The 27,685-nt window shown below is 44.1% G+C and overlaps 1 protein-coding gene across 1 annotated transcript in view; it reads left to right on the forward strand.

Moving 5' to 3' along the window:
• The window catches only part of CYFIP1 (cytoplasmic FMR1 interacting protein 1), a 110,665-nt gene that overhangs the window by 39,028 nt on the left and 43,952 nt on the right, over nt 1-27,685 (forward strand). Inside the window, 8 exon segments of the mRNA XM_021075607.1 lie at nt 478-659; nt 7,916-8,012; nt 8,109-8,237; nt 14,682-14,786; nt 17,486-17,577; nt 21,575-21,692; nt 26,153-26,237; nt 26,240-26,274. Coding sequence (XP_020931266.1) covers nt 478-659; nt 7,916-8,012; nt 8,109-8,237; nt 14,682-14,786; nt 17,486-17,577; nt 21,575-21,692; nt 26,153-26,237; nt 26,240-26,274 — 843 coding nt within the window.

Below are 27,685 nucleotides of genomic sequence, written 5' to 3' on the forward strand. Positions count from 1 at the left end.
AGGGATCAAACCTGCAATCTCATGGTTCCTAGTTGGATTTGTTAAATACTGCGCCACAACGGGAACTCCTGGACTTGCTGACTTTTTAAATACATACTTCAGAAATATGTGGAAGTTTTTTTTTTTATCATAGATTCCTTTAGCAAAGGAAGAAGACCGAACTTCTTAGATGATGAATCTTTGTTTTATCTTAAAAGTTATCTGCTTTTCAGATGTTTATTGGAGCATTTTGCTCTGTAACTTTGCTGGAATAATCAACAAAATTCTTTTACTTGGAGACACAGTTGGTCAAGTGCAAAATCAATGATTGTTACAGAGCAAAGGCACGTGGACATCACGTTCTCAAAACACATCCCTGTGCATGAACTGTAAATGTTTGGCGGGTGTTTCATCAGTGAGTAGCTTGAATGTGGATGTTGGGCCTTGGACTGGCTTGTTCCTGAAAGCGGCCTTGCTGTCTCCACTTCCTCTGCGCAGAGGAATGCCATCGAGCGTTTCTGTGGGGAGGTGAGGCGCCTGTGCCACGCGGAGAGAAGGAAGGACTTCGTTTCTGAAGCCTACCTGATCACCCTGGGCAAGTTCATCAACATGTTTGCTGTGTTGGATGAGCTGAAGAACATGAAGTGCAGCGTGAAGAATGACCACTCTGCCTACAAGAGGTGAGCGTGCCTTGGCCTCGGGCGCCTGAGCGCCCTCGTGGTGGGTGCGCGTCCCACGCAGGCCCCTCTCAGGACTGGGTGGAGATGTTCTAGTGGGGCGGCAGATGGTGAGTGCTGCGATGCATTCCTCTGTGTGTGTGTGTGTGTGTCTGTGTGTGTCTGTGTGTCTGTGTAGTGGGCTGTGGGCTCTCAGCATCCTGGGGGTGTGTGTGTGTCTGTGTTGTGGGCTTTGGATGCTCAGCATCCTGGGAGGATAGCTGAGCATGAGAGCAGTCCTGTTCTGAGCCTTGGGGTGTGTGTGGGCACTGGCTCTGTGAGTGTCTGGGTGAGGGTGCCAGAGGCCCTAGCCTGGTGGGGCCGCCTCTGCTCCTCGCTGGCTGGTTGGTGGGCATTGCCCGCAGGCACTGCACCATCCCTGCAGTGAGTACAGCTGTCCCCTGGACCCACAGCACTTCCCAGACCAGCTCTCCTCTAGGGTCGTTTTTTTCCAAATGCAGACAGTTTCTGGAGAAGAGAATTGGAAAAGGTTGGCAAGGAGGGCACTGTGTGTGTGCAAGACCAAGTGTGCTGATGGCAGGTAGAGCAGAGCTGCTGTCTTCTGACTGACTCTCCTTACAAAGTCTGTGCCTGGGACTCTTGAAAACATGTTGGCTGGAATTAGATGCTGACTTTGGTTTCCTCTGCTAGGCAAGGAGTCTTTGCTATAAAATTAAATTAGAAGAGACTTTGCATCTGAATAGGCTGTGGTTTCACTTGTAAGGGAAGAAAAATAATTTCTCCTCTGCCCTTCTAGGTTCTTGGCTGAGTATCGCCTTCAAGAAAAGAGCTTAGGGAGTTCCTGTCGTGGCGCAGTGGTTAACGAATCCAACTAGGAACCATGAGGTTGCGGGTTCGGTCCCTGCCCTTGCTCAGTGGGTTAACGATCCGGCGTTGCTGTGAGCTGTGGTGTAGGTTGCAGACGCGGCTCGGATCCCGCGTTGCTGTGGCTCTGGCGTAGGCCGGTGGCTACAGCTCCGATTCAACCCCTAGCCTGGGAACCTCCATATGCCGCGGGAGCGGCCAAAGAAATAGCAACAACAACAACAACAAAAAGACAAAAAGACAAAAAAAAAAAAAAAGAAAAGAGCTGAGGAATTCCCTAGTGGCTCAGTGGGTTAAGGATCTGGCATTGTCACTGCTGTGGTCAAGATCGATCCTTGGCCCTAGAATTTCCACATGCCATAGGCATGGCCAAAAAAAATTTTTTTTTAAATAGAAAAGAAAGCTTAATAGGAGAAAAACTAATTAATTTCGTACATACAGGGGTCTCAAGATACGAGACCCAAAGAACTGACCAGAGCAGACAGCATTTATACTTTTTATACTGGGATTCCCATTGTGGCTCAACAGTGACAAACCCGACTAGTATCCATGAGGATGTGGATTCGATCCCTGGCATCACTCAGTGGGTTAAGATCCGGGTGCCGTGAGCTGTGGTGTAGGTCGCAGACTCGGCTGGCATTGCTGTGGCTGTGGTATAGGCTGGCAACTGCAGCTCCGATTCGACCTTTAGCCTGGGAAGTTCCGTATGCCGTGGACATGGCCCTAAGAAGACCCCTCTCCCACCCCCCAAAAATATATATACTTTTTATATAAAGAAAATTAAATCTGTGAAGAGTTGACAAGAGGCTTGAGTTGGGGTGGTCAGTGAGTGAAGTCACTCAGCCTCGAACGCCCCCGTCTCTGGGGGTGAAGATGCTTCCCTCTCTCCTGGTGTAGGGAGGGTACCTTTCATGTGGGAGGTTGTTTTCTGCTTTCAGGGGGCACAGAAGAGATCAGAAGGTCCTTGCACTGGCTGTTTCTTATGCAACTTTAATTCAGAATTCAGTATGCCACAGTGTTGTATTTGGGGGTGGACTGAATTCCAACACATGCCTCTAAAACTGTGCAACTTTTGCTGTGTCTTTACGATGAAATCATCTTGGGATGTGACATGAAACAGATTTGAGGATTGGGCAGCAGTGTGAGTTGAGTTCGATGTCATGTAAAATAAATTGAGGCCTTCCATTCAGCACCTAGAGTCCACTAGATCTTCAAAACTACAAAATCGTTTTTCTTTTTTCTTTTTTTTTTAGGGCCGCACCTGTGGCATATGGAAGTTCCCAGGCTAGGGGTTGAATCGGAGCTAAAGCTGCCAGCCTATGCCACAACCATAGCAACTTGGGATCCTAGCCGCGTCTGCCACCTACACCACAGCTCATGACAACGCCAGATTCCCCAACCCACTGAGCGAAGTCAGGGATTGAACCTGTGTCCTCATGGATACTAGTCAGGGTCGTTCCTGCTGAGCCATGATGGGAACTCCCCAGAACTACTAAATCTTTTGAATTGCTCTATTATTTACTCTCCAGTAGTAAAGTCTGGAGGTGTCTCCATTTAATGCCAGTGCTTTTGGGATTTCAGGTGCATGTGACTTTGGGTGGAGCATAGGGACTTCTGAGGGGTGGAACCAGCCCAGCCAGGAGAACAGCTTCTGCTCCTGATAGCCCAAATCACTTGAGATTTTGAGCAGCTTTGTGAGCCTTTCTGACTCTGTCCGGGAAGTAAGGAGTGGCAGCACCAGTGGTCTTTAATTTCTAAAAGGTTTCTTTTCTCTCTTAGCAGTAGCACATTATTTCAAAGCCCAGCCTGGAAAATAGTTTTAAGATGGGGCTGCTCTGTGGAAGGCCATGGGGGGGCCCTCAGGCATCCCATTCAGGAGTTGCCCAGCATCTTTGCCACCCCCCCGGTTCCCCTGAGCGTTAGAAGAGGGCCCTAGCACCCCTCACCCTTCCAGTGGGCTCGTCCCCTGGCCTCTCTTTGGGACCACCTATTGGGTCACCTTCCCAGCAGTAACCCCCACTTCTCCCCAGCCCTCACACACAGTTTTTTTTTGGCCGCAGCCATGGCATTTGGAAGTTCTGGGCCAGGGCTTGAACCCACACCACAGCAGTGACAATGCTTGAACCCACACCAATGCAGTGACAATAACCCACTGAGCCACTAGGGAAATCCAGCACTGGCACACACTTTTTATTTGCCTCAGCTTGTAGTTACAGCTTCATCTGTGTGTGTGTGTGTGTGTGTGTGTGTGTAAATGCCAGATAATCCGTATGGTCATGGTGAGGCTTGAGGAAAATAAAAGCAGGTATTCTTGGTCCCTTCCTTAGTTTCTACGTCTACAGCTTCAACAGCCAATCAGATCAATAAAGTGAACACTTTATTTTTTTGTTTTGTTTTGTTTTAATGATTTTTATTTTTTTCATTATAGTTGGTTTACAGTGTTCTGTCAATTTCTACTGTCCAGCAAAGTGACACAGCCACACATATACATTCTTTTTCTCACATTATCCTCCATCATGGTCCATCACAAGTGACTAGATAGAGCTGCCTGTGCAGGCAGGATCTCATTGCCTATCCACTCCACATGCAATAGTTTGCATCTGTTAACCCCGGACTCCCAGTCTAATCCCACTCCAATAGTAGCCATCTAATGGGTATGAAGTGGTTTCTCACTGGTTTTGATTTGCAATTCCGTAAAGATTAGTGATGTTGAGCATATGTTCTTATGCTGTTGGCCATTTGTATATCATCTTTGAAGAAATGTCTACTCAAATCCTTTTGCCCATTTTAAAATCAGGTATTTTTATTTTTTGTTGTTGACATCCTATAGTTTTATAGCAAGTGAGGTACTGTGAATCCTCCAGCCTTATTCTTCTTTTTCAAGATTGCTTTGGATATTCAAGGTCCTTTATGTTTCCATATAAATGTTAGACTCAGCTTGTCAATTTCTACTCCAAGGAAAGCCTCTTGGGGTTTTAATTGGGATTGCTTTAAATCTATAAATCAACTTGGGGAGCACTGACTATACTGGGTCTTTCTTTTTTTTTTTTTTTTAATAAATTTGACAACTCAGATTTGCATTTTATTTTATTTATTTATTTTTTGTCTTTTTAGCTATTTCTTGGGCCGCTCCCGCGGCATATGGAGGTTCCCAGGCTAGGGGTCGAATCGGAGCTGTAGCCACCGGCCTACGCCAGAGCCACAGCAACGCGGGATCCGAGCCGCGTCTGCAACCTACACCACAGCTCACGGCAACGCCGGATCGTTAACCCACTGAGCAAGGGCAGGGACCGAACCCGCAACCTCATGGTTCCTAGTCGGATTCGTTAACCACTGCGCCACGACGGGAACTCCTACACTGGGTCTTTCAATCCATGAATGTCATTTATCTTCCCATTTGTTTAGGTCCTCTTTAACTTCTCACAGCACTGTTTTGTCATTAAAAAATTTTTTTTAATATAATGAGTTTTATTTTTTTAACTATAGCTGGTTCTGTCAGTTTTCTGTCAATTTTCTACTGTACAGCATGGTGACCCAGTTACACATACATGTAGAGATTCTTTTTTCTCACATTATCCTTCTCCATCATAAGTGACTAGATATATAGTTCCCAGTGCTGCACAGCAGGATCTCATTGCTTATCCATTCCAAAGGCAATAGTCTGCATCTATCAACCCCAAATTCCCAGTCCATCCCACTCCCTCCCCCTCTCCTTGGCAACCATGAGTCTATTCTCCAAGTCCATGATTTCTTTTCTGTGGAAAGGTTCGTTTCTGCTGTATTTTAGATTCCAGATGTAAGTGATATCATATGGTATTTGTCTTTCTCTTTCTGACTTCAATTAGTATGAGAGTCTCTAGTTCCAAAAATAAACACTTTAAAAATGATTGTTGGGGAGTTCCCGTCGTGGCTCAGTGGTTAACAAATCCGACTAGGAAGGTTGCAGGTTCGATCCCTGGCCTTGCTCAGTGGGTTAAGGATCCGCTGTTGCTGTGAGCTGTGGTGTAGGTCAGAGACGTAGCTCGGATCCCGCATTGCTGTGGCTCTGGCATAGGCTGGTGGCTACAGCTCCAATTCAACCCCTAGCCTGGGAACCTCCATATGCCGTGGGAGCGGCCCTAGAAATGGCAAAAAGACAAAAAAAGACCAAAAAAAAAAAAAAAAAAAAAGATTGTAGGAGTTTCTGCTGTGGCGCAGTGGGTTATGGATCTGGCTCGTCTCTGTGGAGGTAGAGATCCTGGCCCCAGGAAGTGGGTTAAAGGTTTGACACTTCTGCAGCTGGGACATAGGTCGAAATTCTGGCTTAGATTTGATCCCTGCCCTGGGAGCTTCCATATGCCTTGGGGGTGGCCAAAAAAAAAAAAAAAAGAAAAAAAAAGAAAGAAAGAAAGAAAAGAAAAAAGAAACAAGTAAAAAAGCTTGTAAACATATCACTCAATATTGTTCGCTGTATATAACTTTTTATAACTTACAAAAATATCAGTGGCTTAAACAAGATTGCAGTTTTTTCCTCACCTGAAAAGTCCTGACATAGGTGGTCTGTAGCTGAGAGGGTTCTGTAGAGTTTAGGAATCAGGGCTCCTGCTGTCGTAATGTGTTACCTGTGGCCCAGAATGACTGCTTGAGCTCCAGCTGTCATTTCTGCATTCCAGTCAGAAGAAAGGAAGGAGAATTGAAGGGTGCACACTATCCCTTATAAATAAACTTTCGAGTGCCTTACAAAGTTTTGCATTAAATCTCATGGCTCAGCAGTTGGTCACAACGTGGAGAGGAAGCACATTGCTATACCACAGGTACTCAGGGTTTATTCCACAGCAAGAAGGGAAGGGATGACAGTTGGGGTAGGTCATCAGTCTTTACAATGGAAGCTTTTCTTTCGTAAAACCCCTGAGGTTTAGGTTGCACAGGGAGTTTCCACTGAACTCTTTTGGGGAAGCCCTAGGTGTGCAGAATCCTCATCCATGCTTTCACAGTGCTTTGCAGGAACCAGAGACTTCAGTCTGTGCCACGTGGGATTGTTGGACCTCAGTGTACAGGTCCTTCTGTGTCCACCATTCCCTTGTGAGCCCCATGGGTAGATCATACACCTGTTGTTTTTTTTTTTTTTTTCAGATACGATAAGTGAGAGGAGCATTCAGGAGGTGTGGCATTGATTTATAATAAATATATATTTGATCTTTGTCAAACTCTTGGGAGTTGAGAGCAATAAAATGTCTTTTGTTATGTTAATGTGATGAGTTTTGGATAGTCCCTGTGTAACCTCAGGATGCAGGCAGGTCGCCAGTGGAACCAATCCTGTGATTAGAGGGTTGAGACTTTTAGTTCTATCCTCCTGACCTCAGGGAGGGGACAATCCATTGCTGATATCCAGTGATTGAATCAATCATGCTAATGTAAGGAATTCTCCATAAAAACCCCAAAGGACAGGGTTCCGAGAGCTTCCAAGTTGGTAAATACATGGAAGTTTGGAGGGAGTAATGCTTGAAGAGGGCATAGAAGCCTCCATCCTTTCCCATACCTTGCCTTATGTATCTCTTCCATCTGGCTGTTTTGAGTTATGTCCTTTCATAATAAATTGTTAATCTAGGACGTGAAATGTTTCTCTTAAGTTCTTTGATCTCTTCTAACAAATTAATTGAACTCAGAGAAGGGATTGTTGGGACTTCCAACCTGTAGCTTGTTGGTCAGAAGCCCAGGTAGTAACACGGACCTCCATTTGTTGTCTGAAGTCAGGAAACATCATAGCAGTCTTGTAGGATGGAGCCTTTAACCTGTGGGATCTGATGTATCTTCAGGTAATGTCAGAATCGAGTTGATTATAGGACATCCAGCAGGTGTTAGAGAATTGCTTGGTGGTGTGGGAAAACCCACCGTCATGTTAGAATTGGTACCAGATCTTTAGGGTTGTCCAAGATGGAGCTGCAGATTGATAGTGGAATCAAGATTCCGTCTCAGATCTTTGGCCCAGAACTTTGTGTACTGTGCTCCCTCACTTAACAGGAGGTTTGATGGCCCAGAAGTTTCCTGGGAAAGAACCTGAACAGTGCTGGCCATCTTTGTCACTTACCTGTCGGAGTCATAGGGGGCATGGCTGCCTTTCTCAAGATGCCCAGAGGAGAGGCCAGGGTATAGGTGCCCTTCAGGAAGGTCCAATGGGCAGTGCTGCCACAACTCTGAGGAAATCTGTCACCTATGGACAGTGGGGTCACGAGCTGTTCAGGTTGCAGGGAGACTCACCTGGAGTTCAGGGGAGAAACTGGAAGAGGCTAAAATTGTAACCAGGTTCTAAGATGCACATTTCTAGATAACTGTAATAAGAGTAAAGTAATTTTGGTTTCCCCAGGCTGTTTTTTTTTAAGTCAAGTGTGTTGGTTAACTTTTTTCTTCTTTCGTAGGGCTGCTCAGTTTTTACGTAAAATGGCAGATCCACAGTCCATCCAGGAATCACAGAATCTATCCATGTTCCTGGCCAACCACAACAAGATCACACAAGTAACTCACATTCTTGCTGCTCTGGCTGATGGGGCACATTGCTGGGGGGCTGAGGGGCAGAGAACAGTCAATGACAGGTCTTACTCTGTGTTTCAGTCTCTGCAGCAGCAGCTTGAAGTGATTTCTGGCTATGAAGAGCTCTTAGCAGACATCGTGAATTTGTGTGTGGATTACTATGAAAATAGGATGTATTTGACGCCCAGTGAGAAACACATGCTTCTCAAAGTAAGTGTGTTGAGGGTAGGCTGCCCACAGCACCATGAGAGAGAGGCAGCCTTGCTTTTGTGAATAGGTTGCACTTTGTCTAGAACTCTTTTGCCAGTCTTTTCTAATTCTCATGCTTGTGTATGTGTTTGTGTGTGTGTGTGCGTGTGTGTGTGTATACGTGTATACATATAGCATCCTCCACCCCACTCACAATTTGCACTACAAGTTCTTGACACATTGCTGTGAGCATATCCTGAGCTTGACCCCAGTGCTAGGAGAAGGTGCTCATGGGTGAGCAGGTCCTGGTCAAGGGCTTCTCTCAGCATTAAGCTTCTTGTAACAGAGGTTATATCACATTCTACTTGATAAGGATGTAATTTCTAGATAGATTCGCAACATGATTATAGTAGACTTTTGTTGGTCAAGAAACACGTTATTTACCATATTCCTCATTTTTTAAAATTCTGTTTCAAATTGGGAAGATTTTCAGTGATGTTTCTCATTGGGAAGATGAAAAGACAATTCTGTCATCCCTTTCATTCCACTCACTACTTCATGGAAGGCAGTCCTGGGGGATCCTATGCTGTGTGTCCTGCTGGCCCAAAGCCTTCCATGCAAGCGGCCTAGCTCTAAGACTTCTTCCCTGCAGGAGAGCAGGATGGAGGGATCTGAGCAAGAGGGCATTGTCTAGTGGAGTGCTTTGTAACGGTGGAAACATACTATTTGCACCTACTGGTGCAAGACTCCCCTGGCCATGAGTGTTTATGGAAATCCACATTTAGTATTGCATTGTGCTTGATAGGAGGTGGAGCTGGTATGTGTACCTGGAAGAGGACACAAGAAATGACATAAAATAGCTTTATGTAAGGGGATAGCTATTGGGAGTTCCTGTTGTGGCTCAGTGGTAACTAACCTGACTAGTATCCATGAGGACGTGGGTTTTACCCCTGATCTCGCTCAGTGGGTTAAAGGATCCAGCATTGCCGTGAACTGCGGTGTAGGTCGCAGATGCGGCTTGGATCTGGTGTTGATGTGGCTGTGATGTAGGCAGGCAGCTGTAGCTCCAATTCAGCCCCTAGCCTGGGAACTTCCATATGGCTGTTATAAAGCAAAAAAAAAAAAAAAAGGGGGGGTTATCTCTTCATTTCTGAGGGACCCTTAAAAGTGCTTTTTACCAAAACTGGAAATATTAAAATTATAAAAAGAAAAATCTCACTGGTAAAGGCAAATGCATGGTAAGGGTAGTAGATTGACTACATACAAAGCTAGTAGGAAGGTTAAAAGACAAAAGTAGCAAAATCATCTGTATTCACAATAGGTAGTTGAGGGATACACAAAACAAAAAGATGGAAGTTATGATGTCAAAAACATTAAGTGTTGGTAGGGGAATAAAAATGCAAGGCTATTAGAATGCATCTGAACTTAAGAGATCACAACAAAATAATAACGTATGTATATAGGTTGCTGTATAACCTGATGATAACCACAATCAAAAATTTATAAAAGGGAGTTCCCTTGTGGTGTAGTGGGTTAAGTATCTGACCTTGTTATTGCAGTGGTCCAGGTTCACTGCTGTGGCTCAGGTTCAATCCCTGGTCTGAGAATTTCTGCGTGCCACAGGTGCACCCCCAATTTTTTTTGTAATAGATACGCAAAAATGAAAGGAATCAAAATATAACGCTAAAGATAGTCATCAGATCACAAGGGAAGAGAGCAAAAGAAGAAGAAAAGAACAAAAAGGAACTATTAAAAATCCCAGAAAACAATGAACAGAATGATAGTAAATATGTACCTATCAATAATTAACTTAAATGTGAATGGGCTAAATGCTCCAAACAAAAGACATACAGTGGCTGAATGGATTAAAAATGCCAGACCCATGTGTATGCTGCCTTCAAGAGACTCACTTTGGATCTAAAGACTCAAAGACTGACAGGGAGGTAATGACAAATGATATGTCATGTAAATGGAAATGGAAAGAAAGCCAAGGTGGCAATTCTTATATCAGACAAAATAGACCAAACAAAGACTGTAATAAGAGTCAAAGAAGGACATAACACAGTGGTAAAGAGATCTATCCAGTTGTAAATATATATGCACCCAACATAGGAACACCTAAATACAGAAGCAAATGTAAATAGTAAAAAATGTTAACAAACATTAAGGCAGAAATTGATGGTAACACAGTAATAGTGGGGGACTTTAACTTACATCAAAATCAGATCATCCAGACAGAAAATCAATCAGGCAGCACTGATTTTAAATAATACATTAGATTGATGGACTTAATAGCTACATATAGAGCAAACATTCCATTCAAAAGCAACAGAATGTGCATTCTTTTCAAGTGCATGGAATATTCTCCAGTGTAGATCACATGCTAGGCCACAAAACAAATCTCAGTAAATTTAAGAAGATTGAGGTCATTTCAAGCCTCTTTTCAGACCGCAACACTGAGACTAGAAATCAAGTACAAGGAAAAAAAAAAAAAAAAAAAACCTACAGAAAACCACAACCATGTAGAAGCCAAACAATATGCTACTAAAGAACAAATGAATCACTGATTAAAGAAGAAATTAAAAAGATACCTGGAGACAAATGAAAAATGGGAACACAATGATCCAAAATCTATTGGACACAGCAAAGGCAGTTCTAAGAGGGAATTTTATAGCAATACAAACCTACCTTAGGAAACAAGAAAAATCTCAAATAACTAATCTAAACTTAAACCTAAAGGAACTAGAAAAACCCAAAGTTAGTAGAAGGAAATAATAAAGATTGGAGTGAAAATAAATGAAATAGTGACTAAAAAATACTGGAAAAGATCAAAAAAACTAAGAGCTGGTTCTTCAAAAAGATAAATGAATTGATAAACCTTTAGTTTATCAAGAAAAATAGAGGATCCAAATCAATAAAATCAGAAATGAAAAAGAAGTTACAACCAACACCACAAATACAAAGGACCATAAGAGACTACTATGAATAATTATATGCCAGTGCAATGGACAGCCTTTAAGAAACAGATAAATTGCTGGAAATGTACAGTCTCCCAAGATGAATGAGGAAGAAAGAGAAAGTATTTGTGAAAATAGACTGATTATTACTAATAAAATTGAATCTGTAGTCGGTAAACCCCCAACAAACAATAGTCCAGGGCCAGACAACTTCACAGGCGCATTCTACCTAACACTTAAAAAGAGTTAATACCTGTCTTCAAGATGTTACAAAAATTCCTCCTACAAGGACAGCATCACCCTGATATCAAAAACAAAGATATTGCACATACAAAAGTTATAGGCCAGGAGTTCCCATTGTGGCTCAGTGGTTAACGAATCCGACTAGGGACCATGAGGTTGCAGGTTCGATCCCTGGCCTTGCTCAGTGGGTTAAGGATCTGGCATTGCCATGAGCTGAGGTTTAGGTCGCAGATGTGGCTCAGATCCCACGTTGCTGTGGCTCTGGTGTAGGTCTGGTGGCTACAGCTCCAATTCAACCCCTAGCCTGGGAACCTCCATATGCCGTGGGAGTGGCCCTAGGAAAGGCAGAAAGGCAATAATAATAATAATAATAATAATAATAATAATAATAATAAAAATAAAAGTTATAGGCCAATATCACTGATGAACATAGATGCAAAAACCCTCAGGAAAATATTAGCAAACCAAATTTAACAGTACATTAAAAGGATCATACAACATGATTAAGATTTATCCCAGGGATGCAAGGATGGTTTGGTAACCACAGATCAATCAATGTGATACACTGTGTTTACAAGTTGAAGAGTAAAAATCACACAGTCACTTCAATAGATGCAGCAAAAGCTTTTGACAAAATTCAACATCTATTTATGATAAAAAAACCCCAAAGTGGATATAGAGGGAACATACCTCAAGATGATAAGAGCCATATACAAGCTCACAGCTAACATCATACTCAACAATGAAAGCATATCCTCTAAGATTAAGAACAAGGCAAGGATGTCCATTCTCAGTTTACCACTTTTGTTCAATGTAGTATTGAATAAAATACTATGAATAGTATTGATGTGGTCCTAGCCACATCAGTCAGACAAGGAAAAGAAATTAAAGGAATCCAAATAAGAAAGGAAAATGGTAAAACTGTCACTGTTTGCAGATGACATGATACTATACATAACGAGTCCTAAAGACACCAGCAAAAAGGTATTAGAACTAATACATGAACTCAGTAAAGTTGCAGTATATAAAAAGTTAATATACAGAAATCTATTGTGGTTCTATATACTAGCAACAAACTATCAGAAAGAAAAAAATTTAAAAACCCATTTAGGGAGTTCCAGTTGTGGCTCAGTGGGTTAAGAATGTGACGTAGTATCCATGGGGATGCAGGTTACTATTTGGCCTCACTCAGTGGGTTACTATTTGGCATTGCTGTGATCTGTAGCATAGGTTGCAAGTGCGGCTCAGATCTAGCTTTGCTGTGGCATAGGCCAGCAGCTGCAACTCTGATTTGACCCCTAGCCTAGGAACTTCCATATGCTGCAGGTGTGGCCGTAAAGAGAAAAAAAAAAAATCCCATTTATTGTTGCATCACAAGAATAAAATACCTAGGAATGAACCTAACCAAGGAAATAAAAGACCTATAAGACACTGAAAGAAATTGAAGACAATACAAACAAATGGAAAGACTTGTTGTACTTATGGGGTTGGAAGAATTAATATTGTTAAAATGGCCATACTACCCAAGGCAATCCATAGTTTCAGGGCTACCCTTATCAAAATACCAATGGTATTTTTCACAGAGCTAGAACAAATAATTCTAACATTTGTATGGAAACACAAACAACCCCAAACAGCCAAAACAATCTTGAGGAAGAAGAGCAAAGCTGGAGGTATCATGCTTTGTGATTTCAAACTATACTACAAAGCTACAGTAATCAAAACAGGATGGTACTGGGGAACAAAACAGACACATAGATTAGTGGAACAGAATAGAGATGCCCAGAAATAAACCCACACTTTATAGTCTGTTATTGTGTGACAAAGAAGGCAAGAATGTAAAATGGGGAAAAAAACCTCTTCATTAAATGGTGCTTGGAAAATTGGACAGCTATTTGCAAAGGGATCAAGCACTCCAGTAGTAGCCCAGTAATTCTGTTGCATCACAAGGAAGAAAATACCATGCTATCACACCATATATAAAAGTAAACTCAAAATGGATTAAAGACTTAGCCTGAAGTCATAAAATTCCTGGAAGAAAACATAGGCAGAACACTCTTTTTGCCTTTTCTAGGCTGCACCCATGGTATATGGAAGTTCCCAGGCTAGGGGTCAAATCGGAGCTGTAGCCGCAGGCCTATGCCAGAGCCACAGCAACACGTGATTCAAGTCGCATTTGAGACCTACACCACAGCTCACGGCAACGCTGGATCCTTAACCCACTGAGCAAGGCCAGGGATCAAACCTGCAACCTCATGGTTCTTAGTCGGATTCGTTAACCACTGAGCCACGATGGGAACTCCAGGCAGAACACTCTTTGAGATTAGTTTTAGCAATATTTTTTGGATATGCCTCCTCAAAAAATGGAAACAAAAGCAAAAATAAACCAATGGGACTACATCAAACTAAAAAGCTTTTGCACAGTGAAGGTACAGTCACTACAGAAAACAGTAGGTTGGTTCTTCAAAAATGAAAAGTCAAAATCCCATAGGATCCAGCAGTTCCACTTCTGGATATTTATGTGAAGAAAACAAAAACACTAATTCCAAAAGATATGTGCATACCAGTGTTCATTGTGGCAGCATTGTTAACAATAGCCAAGACATGGAAGCAGCCCAAGTGTACATTGATGGAGGCATGAGAAGATTTTATATAAATAATGGAAGGTTATTCAGCCATAAAAAAGAATGAAATCTTGCCATCTGTGACAACATGGATGGCCCTAGAGGGTATTATCCTAAGTGAGATAAGTCAGAGAAAGAAAAATAACATGTGATTTCACTTATATGTGAAATCTAAAAACAAAAAACAAAAACAAATGAACAAACATAAATCAGAAACATACTCATAGATATGGAGAATAGGAGGTTCCCTGGAAGGGCTCTGGGTGGGAGGGAGTTGAATGAAATAGGTGAGAGAGATCAAGAGTTACAGACTTGTGGTTGCAAAATAAATGAGTCACTGGGATGCAGTGTATAGTGTAGGGAATACAGTCATTAATGTAGTAGTATCTTTGCATGGTGACAGGTGGTAACTAGATTGTTCGTGTGGTGAACATTTCCTAATACATAGAAATATCAAATCATCATGGTGTGCATCTGGAACTAATGTAGTGTTGAAGGTCAAATTTTTTAAAAGGTGATTTTTGAAAGAAGAACGAATTGTCATGTCCAAATTCTGAACCGTAGTAGTACTGTTAAGTGAAGTGTTCATGGGTAATTCAACTTACAGGTCTGAGCTTTCTGTGCCATTTTGTGGTTTTCAGGTCATGGGATTTGGTCTGTACTTGATGGATGGGAGTGTCAGCAACATTTATAAACTAGATGCCAAGAAAAGAATAAACTTATCCAAAATCGACAAGTACTTCAAGGTGAGGTTACAGTTTTGGGGTACACCTTTTTTTGGGGGGGGTACACCTTTTTATTGAAGTCTGTGCAGTGTGAGCTTTGGGAGGTCAACTTCTGTGACCATTCCTTCCTGGGAAATGCAGTGGTGGCAGGTGGGGGTGGGGCGGACAGGTTCCTACCTTGCTCCGGTTTTGCCTGGGTTTGAACCTTGTCTAATGGAATCCTGCTATGTTTATTCTTCTGTGTCTGGATGCCCTCACTCACTTTGTCAGATCATCCCTGTGGGAGCCTGCAGCCATAGTCGTTTTATTTTTATTGGTGTAGCACTGTATTTTGCGGTTATACTGCAGTTTATTTATCCATTTTGTCATGATCAACGTGAGATTGTTTCTTGTCCGAACAGTGCTGTTCTGACTTGTGCACACTTCTATTGGATGAATACCCAGTGGTGGATTGGGGGCCATGGGGATACACATTTTCAGGGTAGGAGGTACAGGCTCACAACTCTCCCACGTGGCTGTGCTGAACTGCGCCCCTACCTGCAGTGAATGAGTATTCTCGGAGCTCCACATCATCACCAATGCTTGGCTTTATTTTTGCGTGAGGTGATCCTGAAGGGTGTGTACTACTGTCATTGTGATTTTATTGGCTAGTGTTTCCTTGTGGTTTAGTTAATGTTTTTCCTGATGGCTTTTTTTTTTTTTTTTTTTTTTTTTTTTTTTTTTTTTGTCTTTTTAGGGCTGCACCCACGGCATATGGAGGTTCTCAGGCTAAGGGTTCAATTGGAGCTGTAGCTGCCTGCCTTCGTCACAGCTACAGCAACATGGGGTCTGAGCTGTGTCTGCATCCTACACCACGGCTCACAGTAATGCCGGATCCTCAACCCACTGAGTGAGGACAGGGATCGAACCTGCGTCCTTATGGATGCTAACCATATTTGTTTCCATTGAGCCGTGACAGGAAGTCCCTGATGCCTTTTCACAGTATTTTTAGTCTTCTTTGTGTTCTCTCTGTGACGTGCCCTTTAAATCTCTCCTTCTTTTCCCTCCCCTGTTGATGTGTAGCTCTTTGTGTATCCAGGTATGTGTCCTTTGTTGGATACATGAGCTCTGAATACATGCATTTCCTCTGTGTGGCTCTTTCTTGAACACTTTCTTACAGAGTCATTTGGTGAACTGAATGAAGTTCTTAATTTTAATATGTCAATCTTTAATGTCCAATTTAAGAAATCTTTGATAAAGCAGGCTCTTGAGAATTTCTTTTATGTTACCTTCTAGAAGCATCACAGTTGCCTTTCCTTTAGGTCTGTAATCCTCCTGGAACTGGCCATGTGTATGCTGTGAGATTGGAGGTTGACATTCTTGGATTTTTTTTTTTCCCCATTATGGATAGCCAGTTGACTCTGTCCATTTATTACAAAGATTGTTTCCCCCCCATTGCTCTGCGGAGTCATCTGAGTCATAAGCACGTTTCTGCATGTCTGTGATTCTGCTTTAAGTTCTCAGATCTCTCTGGTAGCTTAGGTGCTGTAACTTTCCAGTAGATCACCTTATCAGGAAGCCTTCCAGTTATGCTTTTCATGACTGTCTTGAGTATTTCTATCCATTGAAATAGGTTTTAGAGTTGGCTTGCTGATTCCCACACCTACACACACACACACATGCAGACATACACCCACACCCTGAACCACTTTTCCTCTTGGGATATTATTTGGGATTCCATGAATCTATAGATCAATTTAGGGAGAATGGATATTTTATTTATTTTATTTTTTTGCCTTTTTAGGGCCACACCCATGGCATATGGAAGTTCCCAGGCTGAGGGTCGAATCAGAGCTGCAGCTGCTGGCCTGTGCCACATCCACAGCAAAGCCAGATCCAAGATGCGTCTGTGACCAACACCACAGCTCACAGCAATGCCGGATCCTTAACCCGCTGAGTGAGGCCAGGGATGGAACCCGTGTCCTCATGGGTACTAGTCAGGCTCGTTACCACTGAGCCACAACGGGAACTCCAAGAATGGATATTTTAAAAGAGCATGTCTTGGAGTTCCTACTATGGGGCAATGGGTTAAGAACCCAGATGCAGTGGCTCAGATCACTGGGGAGTTAAGTGTTTGATCCCCAGCTTGGCATAGTGAGTTAAAAAATCCAGTGTTATTGCAACTGCAGCTTAGGTTGCAGTTGTGCTCAGATTCAATACCTGTCCTGGGAACTTTCGTATGCTGTGGGTGCAGCCATTTAAAAAATAATAATAATAAATAAAATAGCATGTCTTCCAATACATGAACCTGGTATATTTCCCCATTCATGAAAATTTAAAAAATTTTTGGTAGCATTTTTGATTAGAATTCTACATATTTTATTAGATTTCATCATACATTTTATTTTTTGATGCTACTGCAGTTTTATCTCTTTAGATTTTCATTTTCTATTTGTTCCTAATATATAGAAATACAGTTGATTTTTTTTCTAAATGACCATGGATCTAGCGACAAGGTAGGTTAATTTTAATATTTGAATTGGTTTTATGAACATCGGTTCTTCTATTTTGTTCTTGTTAAAGTGAATGTAGAAGTTGTTTTTCACTCTTTTGCAGTGATTTGCAGAGATAGCGCTCAACCCACAGTCATTATCAGCTTTACTCATGCTTCTTGTGGTTTTATTTGGTGACTAAACATATGTAATGACCATGGGGATTTTTCTTCTGTTCTTCGAGTACAGCAGCTCCAGGTGGTTCCGCTGTTTGGGGACATGCAAATAGAACTGGCAAGATACATCAAGACCAGCGCTCACTATGAGGAAAATAAATCTCGGTAGGTGGAGAGAGAGGTACCCCTACAGACCATCCTCCGGTGTTCTTACTGTCATTTATGGCACTGCACTTATCTATCCAGAGATGCCACCTTTCACATTTTCAACCATGTTGAACTGAATGCCTGATATGGTGGCCTTTTCCACATGTGGCTATTTACATTTAAATTCACTTAGAGGGGTTCCTGTCATGGCTCAGTGGAAATGAATCTGACTAGTATCCGTGAGGACGCAGGTTCAATCCCTGGCCTCGCTCAGTGGGTTAAGGATCCGGCATTGCCTTGAGCTGTGGTGTAGGTCGCAGACGCGGCTCAGATCTGGCATTGCTATGGCTGTGGCGTAGGCTGGCAGCTACAGCTCCGATTTGACCCCTAGTCTGGGAACATCCACATGCTGTGGGTGAGGCCCTAAAAAGACAAAAAAAAAAAAAAAAAAAAAATTCATTTATAAATGCAATTTATGTCCTTAGTAGGATAACCACATTTCAAATATTTAATAGTTAGGGACTACTGTGTTGTTCAGCACAGATATAGAACTTTTTCATCACCCCAGAGAGCTCTACTAGACGGTGATGGTCACAAATAGGGAAGTATAAACAGATTCTGTGACTAGTGGTGTGCTGGTAAATGCTGAACAACCAGCCTAGTGGTGGTGGGGAGAAATATTTATATGTAACTTAGAGAGGTTACAGAACTATCAGCTGAGGGCCAAATCCAGAGTGATCCTATTTTGTAAGATCTCTGTTGTTGATATTATTGAGAATGGTCTTTGCTTTTTTTTTTTTAGGGCCACACCCATAGCATATGGAAGTTCCTAGACTAGGGTCAAATTGGAGCTACAGCTGCTGGCCTACACCACAGCCACAGCAACATCAGATCTGAGCTGTGTGCGCAACCTACACCATAGCTGACGGCAACTCTGGATCCTTAATCCACTGATGAAGGCCAGGGATCAAACTTGCATCCTCATGGATATTAGTTGGATTTGTTACTGCTGAGCCACGACGAGAACTCCAGTATTCACATTTTAAAGTTTGTTTGTTTGTTTGTTTTTTAAAAGACGATGGCTCTATGACTGATGTGACAGACAGTATAGCACCAGGTCCTAAAGTACTGACTTTTTGGACCTGTACTGAGAAGTTGGCCAACCCCTGCCAGAAAGGATCTGCATCTCACGGTTACAAATGATAATAATATACAATATTCTTTATTGTGGCTTCCACATAGCCAGTTGAGTCTCATAGGATGCTTTTGTTGACCTGGCAAATGTGTGATCACCATTCAGCCACGATTTTGAAAATACACTTGCATCTCAATCTCTTACTCAAAAGTTAGCAGTCTTTTACTGTGAAGGCCAAATTGTAAACATGTTGGCCTTTCTGGTCACATAGTCACATATTCTCTCTTGTTGTTATTTGTAAATTGCTTTTTTTTTTTTTTTTTTTTTTTAAGGGCCACATCTGTGGCCTGTGGAGGTTCCCAGCTAGGGGTTGAATCAGAGCTGTACCACTGGCCTACACCACAGTCATAGCAAAACCAGATCCAAGCTGTGTCTGCAACCTACACCAGAGCTCATGGCAAGGCTGGATCCTTAACCCGCTGAGCAAGGCCAGGGATTGAACCTGCGTCCTCATGGATGCTAGTCAGATTTGATTCCACTGAGCCAGGAAGAGAACTCCGGTAAATGACTTTCTAAAACTGTAAAAACCATTTTGTATGGCTCTAGGGCCGTACAAAAACTGATCACTTCAGGTCTGAGCTGTAATGTAGTTTGCCGACCTCTGTGCCAGCTTTCTGACACATCTGCCATTAAATCTGATATATGACTGCCTTCCTCTGAATTATATTCACTAAATTACGTTCTCTGGATTACATACTCCGAATTACACTCACTCTGTCCGCTTAAGCATCAGCTTGAGCTCTGATTGGGAGTGTGAGCTGATTTTCATGGTGTAAATGGTCCTGCCATGCCTCCGTTCAAGTTAACAACATGCAATTCCTAATAGCTCCTACCCTCACAAACCCTGATGTAGTGGTGGTAAAATCAGCAGGAGAATTAAGAAACAAGGAGACTTGCATGCTTGCTTTGTTTTTCATATGATCTATTGCAAGTTGATGGTCATTATTACCAGTCAAATGCTGTGTTTCCCAGCCACTGAGGGAGGTGGCTGAGCGTGCAGCAATCAGCTCTGAGAGCCCAGTGCCTGGGCCTGGCCCAGAGGGGGAAGGCACAGAGTGAGCAGAGGTTGGCATCGGACTCTGGGCCCTCTGCCCCACCTGATATAATGTCTGATATGATGTCTGTGGTCTGCAGGGGACGTGGGTGTGTTGAGGGTGACCCTGTTGAAGGGCCTGGGACGTGTGTGCTTACTGCAGACTCGGGGAGCTGCCTTGGCTAAGGCCTCATCAACATCATCCTGTAGTGGATTCAGAAAGTTAGAAAGTGAGGCTGCTTGGAGTTCCTGCTGTGGTGGCAGTGGGTTAAGAATCCAACTGCTGAAGTTCCTGATGTGGCTCAGTGGGTTCGAACCTGACTCGTATCCATGAGGATGCAGGTTCAATCCTTGGCCTTACTCACTGGGTTAAGGATCTGGCATTGCCGTGAGCTGTGGTGTAGGTTGCAGACCTGGCTTGGATCTGTGTTGCCGTGGCTGTGGTGTAGGCCAGCAGCTGTAGCTCCAATTCAACCCCTAGCTGGGAACTTCCATATGCCACGGTGCGGCTGTAAAAAGAAAAAATAAATAATCCAACTGTAGCAGCTGGGTCACTATGGAGGGGCGAGTTTGATCCTAGGGTTGAAGGATTTGGAATTGGTCACAGCTGTGGCTTGGATTCAATCCCTGGCCCAGGAACTTCTATATGTCATGGTTGTGGCCATAAAAAAAAGTGATGCTGCTTGAGACAGTGTACTGATCATTTTGAAAATGGTTACATGCACCCTTTTCTTCAAGCCAAGGGGACCAACTTATTAAAAACATGGTGTGAGATAGTGCTGAGTGCAAGGGAGCTGCTTTCTGTCCAGGATCTCCAGCAGATTTAATTCTTATTTCTTTCTTTTGGGCCACACCTGTGGCATGTGAAGTTCCCAGGCTAGGGGTTGAATTGGAGCTACAGCTGTCAGCCTACACTACAGCCACAGTAACATGGGATCTAAGCTGCATCTGTAACCTACACTGCATTGCACAGCAATGCCAGATCCTTTAACCCACTGGGGCAAAGCCAGGGATGAACCTGCACCTTCATGGATACTAGTCAGGTTCTTAAACCAGCCGAGCCACAATGGGGACTCCCTATATTCTTTCTTTTTCTTTTTTTCTTTAGGGCCGCACTGCGGCATATGGAGTTCCCAGGGTCTAATCAGCTATACCCTGCTACGCCGTCAGCAACTCGGATAGCGAGTGGCACTACACACATCATGGCAATGCTGGATCTTAACCCACGCTAGATAAACCCACATTCATTGTATATCAATTGTTTTGGCAGCTGAGGAACCCCTAGATTAATCTTGATGCACTTTTCCCAGTAATGACTATCTGCTGCTGTTGGTGGTTCTAGGTGTACAGCAACACTAATTAATATCATTTTCCTTCTCATTAGGATCATTTGTCCCGAGTTTTGGCTGACTTGTTTGGACTATGGCTTATGTTTTCACACGTGAGTATAATAAATATTAGTTCCTGCCAGCTCTGCAGTATTGTGTCAAGCGTAGCGCAGTGTCCTGACTTTAGCAGCCCCTGTCGGCTTTGTGGAAAGTGGTTTGCTGCTTAAGGAGACGTTCCAGTTGCTTTTCCAGAATGCAGACACGAGAAGATAGAGCAACAGCCCTGATCCGGGGAGAGAGGCCAATCCCTCCCCATCCCTTGCAGAGATTCTGTGTTCTGTTGGTGTCGCCCCCACTCCTTGCTACATGCAGGTTCCCCTGGCAGCAGGTGGGCCTGCTGTGCAGTGTGTCCTCAGCCAGGCACCCCTCAGGTAAGCACGTTTCCCCTTCACCCCCCAGGTGGACGTGCACATCCTCTAGCAGCAGCCCACAGTACAACATCTGCGAGCAGATGGTCCAGATCCGAGAGGACCACATGCGCTTCATCTCGGAGCTGGCACGATATAGCAACAGCGAGGTGAGTGGCCCCTGCCTGCAGCGCTCACCAGGACATGGGGCCTGGGCGCCATGTACTCTTGCACCCATCCTGTCTCTAATGGCTTTGAGAAACATGATTTAGCATCAATACTGAAAAGCGCTCATCTAATGACGAGGCAAATATAATGGAGTTTGTTCAGCTGTAAAAAAGTACTTCTTTTAACAGATTAAAAGAAAGACTGAGAGACCAAAACTAAGTGCATTCTAGTCCAGTCCATGTTCCAACCTGCTAGAGAGGGGGGGAGTGCGGGACAGAAGTGGGGTTCTGACGTTCTTCACATCTAGTGGGGGGAAGAGAGGAGTCCGGCGGGAGACGTGTTGGGGCCCAGAGGAGGCCTGCAGTTGGGTGTAGGAGAAGTGCTGCTTCTCTGGCTTTGGGCCTTGTTAATCCCCTCCAGCTCTGCAGCTGGTTTTTTTTTTTTTGGTCTTTTTAGGCTGCACGTGTGGCATATGGAGGTTCCCAGGCTAGGGTCGAATCAGAGCTATGGCCGCTAGCCCTATGCCACAGCCACAGCCACGCAGGATCTGAGCCGCGTCTGCTATCTACACACAGCTCAGGGCAATGCCGAATCCTTAACCCACTGAACAGGCTAAGGATCGAACCTGCCTCCTCATGGATGTTAGTCAGTTCATTTCCACTGAGCCACGACGGGAACTCCCCGGTGGGTGTTCTGTGTCCTTGTTTGGACTGGTCACATTCCCTGTACCTGCTCCCAGCCAGCACTGCTCAGGTGGGGGGTGGGTAGGTCAGAAGTCGGAGTGAGGGGAGCAGCAGAGGCGCATCATCCTCTTGTCTTAGTGGACAAGGCACCAAGGTCAGGGTCAGAGCGGTGGTCAGTGGCGTAGGTGCTGTGAGTGGTCTAGAGGGACTCAGGGCCACGTAGAGAGGTCTGGTTTTCGAGACTGAGGCACCTCCAGGTTGTCCGGAGGACCTTTACATTTGGGGAACAACTCAATCTGCTGGCCCTGCCCTTTGCAGGACCGCAAGCACCCTGTCCCTCACCCCAGCACTAGCATCATGTAACCAAATGACTGAAGACAGCTCAGATGCTCAGCATGCTGCCTCCTCGTGGATCCCAGGTGGGCCGCCCTCCTCCCAGTGAGGAATATGACCTCGCCCTCTCCAGAGGCCAGTGTGGCCCACAGAGGAGGGGTGGCTTATGAAATTTGTAATATTTATAATTTTATGGCTGAATAATACACCACTGCTTGACATACTACATTTTTTTGATTGATTCATCTGTTGTCGATTGATGGACAGTTGGTTATGAATAATGCTGGTCTAACATCTATGCACAAGTGTTTGGACATAAGTTTTCATTTCTCTGGGTAGATATCTAGGAATAGAACTGCTGATCATGTGGCAACTCTGTGATGAACATTTTGAGGAACTGCCAGGCTGTTTTCAGAGTGCTTGCTCCATTTCACATTCCCCCGGCAGTCTCTGAGGCTCTGACTTCCCCACATCCTTGCTAACACTTGCTGCAGTCTGGTTTTTTTTTTTTGTTTGTTTGTTTGTTTGTTTGTTTTTTGTCTTTTTTTTTTGTTGTTGTTGTTGTTGTTGTTGCTGCTATTTCTTGGGCCACTCCCTCGGCATATGGAGGTTCCCAGACTAGGGGTCCAATCGGAGCTGTAGCCACCGGCCTACGCCAGAACCACAGCAACGTGGGATCCGAGCCGCGTCTGCAACCTACACCACAGCTCACGGCAACGCCGGATCATTAACCCACTGAGCAAGGCCAGGGACCGAACCTGCAACCTCATGGTTCCTAGTCGGATTCGTTAACCACTGTGCCACGACGGGAACTCCCTGCAGTCTGTTTTTTGGATTCTAGGCATCCTAGTGAATGTGAGGTGGTATCTGGTTGTGGTTTGAATTTATATTTCTTTAATGAAAGTGAGTATCTTCATGTGCTCATTGGCCAACTGTATATTGTCTTTAAGAAATGTCTCTGAAGTCATTGCTCATTTAAAATTGGGTTTTTTTTTTTTTTTTTTTTTTTAATTGTTGAGTTGTATGATTTTGTTTCTTTTCTTTTTTTGCTGCACCTGTGGCATGTGAAGTTCCCAGACCAGGGATTGAACTTGAGCCACTGCAGTGACAATGCTGGATCCTTAACCTCTCTGCTCCAGTACTTTATTACTTTAGATGCTACTGTAAATCGAGTTATTTTATTAATTTTATTTTCAAGTTGTTTGCTTAGCAGTTTCTCTCACTAGCGGGTAAGGATTTGTTCTGTGCAGGATAGCAGCTGGGTGTGATAGTTCACGGGAATGTCAGTGCAGGTGTGCACACTCCCTGAGGCCCCAGATCTGGTCACTTTCTTTTTCTTTTTGTCTTTTTAGGGGCCGCACCACGGCATATGGAGGTTCCCAGGCTAGGAGGCTAAGGGTCAAATCAGAACTATAGCTGCTGGCCTACACCACAGCCACAGCAACACAGGATCCGAGCCATGTGTGTGACCTACATCACAGCTCACGGGCAACTCCAGATCCCTAACCTGCTGAGCAAGGCCAGGGATTAAACCTGTTGTCTCATGACGATAGTCAGATTTATTTCCACTGAGCCAGAGGGGAACTCCCTGTCACTTTCTGACAGGTTCTGGGCAAAGGGTTTCTGTTTTCGTCTGACTTCTCCATTATGTAAATTCAGGGCCACAGAGGGAGAGAGACCAGTCGTGGCCCTTGGTGCCACATTTAGCTTCATCACCTACCCCTTTTCAAATCAAATATTCCTTCGCCCTGTGCCTCTGTCTGGATTAGCTTGAAGCAAAGCCAAAAAACATATTTCTACATGTTTCTATAAGATAAGGGCCCCTTTTAAAACATAACCATTATATCATCCCACCCTAAAAACCAGCAAGTATGTATTCCTTCATATTGAATAGCTGGTCATTGTTCAGATTTCTCCGATTTGTTCATTATCATTTGTGGTTTATTTTTCCAGGTTTTTTTGCCTCAGGGTCCAGATAAGTTCCGTATATTGCATTCGTTGACACGCCTTTCCCACCATCTTCCTTGTTCCATGCAGTGTCATTTGCCATGACCCCTGTCCCCTGTGTGTCCTATACACGCCAGTGATGCCTGGAACTGTACTGCTCCTGGCAGCCCCCCACCCGTGCCAGAGCTAGTGTTGTGGCTGGGCCAGCCCCTGTGGACCTTATTATGACTGCAAGATGCCCTCAGCGATGACCTTCGGGGAACTTTGAAAAACAAGGTTGATTATGCACAGGTCCAAGAGGGTACCATAAGGACACTCAGAGCCACACAGTGAGGTCACAGGTAGAGAGGAATGGAGGTGCACAGACCTGGGGCTCTGCCTTGTTGGTATCCAGGGTTGGATGCTTACATTCATGGATTCATTCCTGGTGAATTTAAAATGTAAGAGTGGGAATTAGGTGCAGGAGGGAAGAAGCAGGTCTGGCAGTTATTCTTGGCCCCATGGGCTGCTTTTTTTTTTTTTTTTTGCTTTTAGGGCTGCATGTGCAGCATATGGAGATTCCAGCTAGATCCAGGTAAATCTGGTTACGCCACAGCCCAGCAACGCAGGATCTGAGCCGAGTTTGCAACTACACAACAGCTCACCCGCAATGTCAGATCCTTAATCCACTGAGCGAGGCCAGGATCGAACCTGCAACCTCATGGGTCCTAGTCAGATTCGTTTCCGCTGCACCACAATGGGAACTCCACCATGAGCTTTCTACAGGGGGAACTTCATGGTAGCTGGCTCTTTATCTACTTGGATAGCTGGCAATATATTTCTTCAGAATGATTCTCTGAAATGGATGCCTTAGTGATAAAATCTTAATGTCATGCATTTCCACTGCATGGTTCCTCTCTGTGCTCATGTGCCAGTTCAGCCCTGCACTTGATTGTTGCATTTTGCTTTGAGTTTAGGGATCGCTTTTTCCTAATTTAATTTTGTCACAAGATAATTTTTTGTTTTTGTGGCTCTAAGGCCAGACGTATCAGAGGAAGTATATGCAAAGAAATCTGCCTTCCCCTCCACCCTAACCCTTCCTGGCCTGTAGATAAACATTCTTAAATCGAAGGTTTATTTTCTTTTTTTGGGGGGAGGCCTTGCCCGAGGCATGCAAAAGTTCCTGGGCCAGGGATTGAACCTGAGTCACAGCAGTGACATTGTGTACATGTGCACATTTCCTTTATTAGCTAAGTGGAAACAGCTAGGCAAGTGTTTCTCTCAGGAAGGACCATGTCTGGAGACCCTCCAGCACCGTCTGCAGCAGCCTTCCTCTGGGCTTGAGCTGTGGATGCCCATGGCGAGGGCTCTGCAGGTGCCTTATCTTTTGATGCAGTTGGCAGTCTTGTGTTCAATCATTTCTTACTTTGGGGAGTGTTCATTCCGGTTTGGCTCTTTGAGTGGGTTTGATGGGTGGTTTCCTGGACATCGGTGACTTCTCAATGCTCTGTCATCTCTAGGTGGTCACAGGCTCGGGCCGCCAGGAGGCTCAGAAGACAGACGCTGAGTACCGGAAGCTCTTCGACCTGGCACTGCAGGGCCTGCAGTGCTGTCGCAGTGGAGCGCTCACGTGATGGAAGTGGTGGGCACTCCCACTTTTATTTGGAAATGTACCCCAGTTGGTTAGAAGTGCTTTCTTCCCAAACTTGGCAAGAAATTGACTAAATTATATATTTTCTGCATTAATCTTGCTCTTCGGATTAAGAACAAGTTGGCTTTTATCTTTGACACTAGAAATAAGAATATATGTTAGTTTAAATGTTTGTAAGATAGCTCAATGTATATTTCACTTACATATATTACAAATAAAGAGCCTTATCTTTATTTTATTTAAAATTTTTTTTTTTTTTTTTTTTTTGTCTTTTTGCTATTTCTTGGGCCACTCTCGCGGCATATGGAGGTTCCCAGGCTAGGGTCTAATCGGAGCTGTAGCCACCGGCCTACGCCAGAGCCACAGCAATGCGGGATCCGAGCCGCGTGTGCGACCTGCACCACAGCTCACGGCAACGCCGGATCGTTAACCCACTGAGCAAGGGCAGGGACCGAACCCGCAACCTCATGGTTCCTAGTCGGATTCGTTAACCACTGCGCCACGACGGGAACTCCTAAAAAATTTTTATTACAGGAGTTCCCGTCGTGGCGCACAGTTGATTTACAATGTTGTGCCAATTTCTGCTGTATAGCAAAGTGACCCAGTCATATATATATATATATATATACGTTACCTTTCCTATATTATCTTCCATCATGGTCTGGCCAAGAGACTGGATATAGTTCCCTTGTTATACAGCAAAAGGCCTTATTTAAACATACTGATATAATTGAATTTGTACTGTTACTTTTTTTTTTTTTTTAATGGCTGCACTGTAGCATAGGAGGTTCCCAGGCTAGGGTCAAATTGGAGCTGCAGCTGCTGGCCTATAACATAGCCACAGCAACGCAGGATCCGAGCCATGTCTGAGACCTACACCATAGCTCACAGGAACACCAGATCCTTAACCACCTGAGCAAGGCCAGGGATCAGATCTGCGTCCTCATGGATGCTAGTCAGATTCGTTAACTGCTGAGCCACAGATGGGAACTCCTGTTAACAATGATTTTTAATTGTCTTTTTTTTTGCCATTTCTTGGGCCGCTCCCGCGGCATATGGAGGTTCCTAGGCTAGGGGTCCAATCAGAGCTGTAGCCGCCAGACTACGCCAGAGCCACAGGATCCGAGCCGCGTCTGCAACCTACACCACAGCTCACGGCAGCGCCGGATCGTCAACCCACTGAGCAAGGCAGGGATCGAACCCGCAACCTCATGGTTCCTAGTCCGATTCGTTAACCACTGCGCCACGATGGGAACTCCTAATTGTCATTTTTTAAACAACATGGTCTCTGTGAGGTTCTAGCCATCAATTTCTTCTGTTTGGATTAGTAAAGTAGTTTCTGATGCTAGAAGGATTTGGATACCTGTAAGTCATAGAAGAGTTTCCCTCCTTTTGTTTATTT

The sequence above is a fragment of the Sus scrofa genome, chromosome 15 (genome assembly GCF_000003025.6).
Source record: "Sus scrofa isolate TJ Tabasco breed Duroc chromosome 15, Sscrofa11.1, whole genome shotgun sequence".
Taxonomy (NCBI): Eukaryota; Metazoa; Chordata; class Mammalia; order Artiodactyla; family Suidae; genus Sus; species Sus scrofa.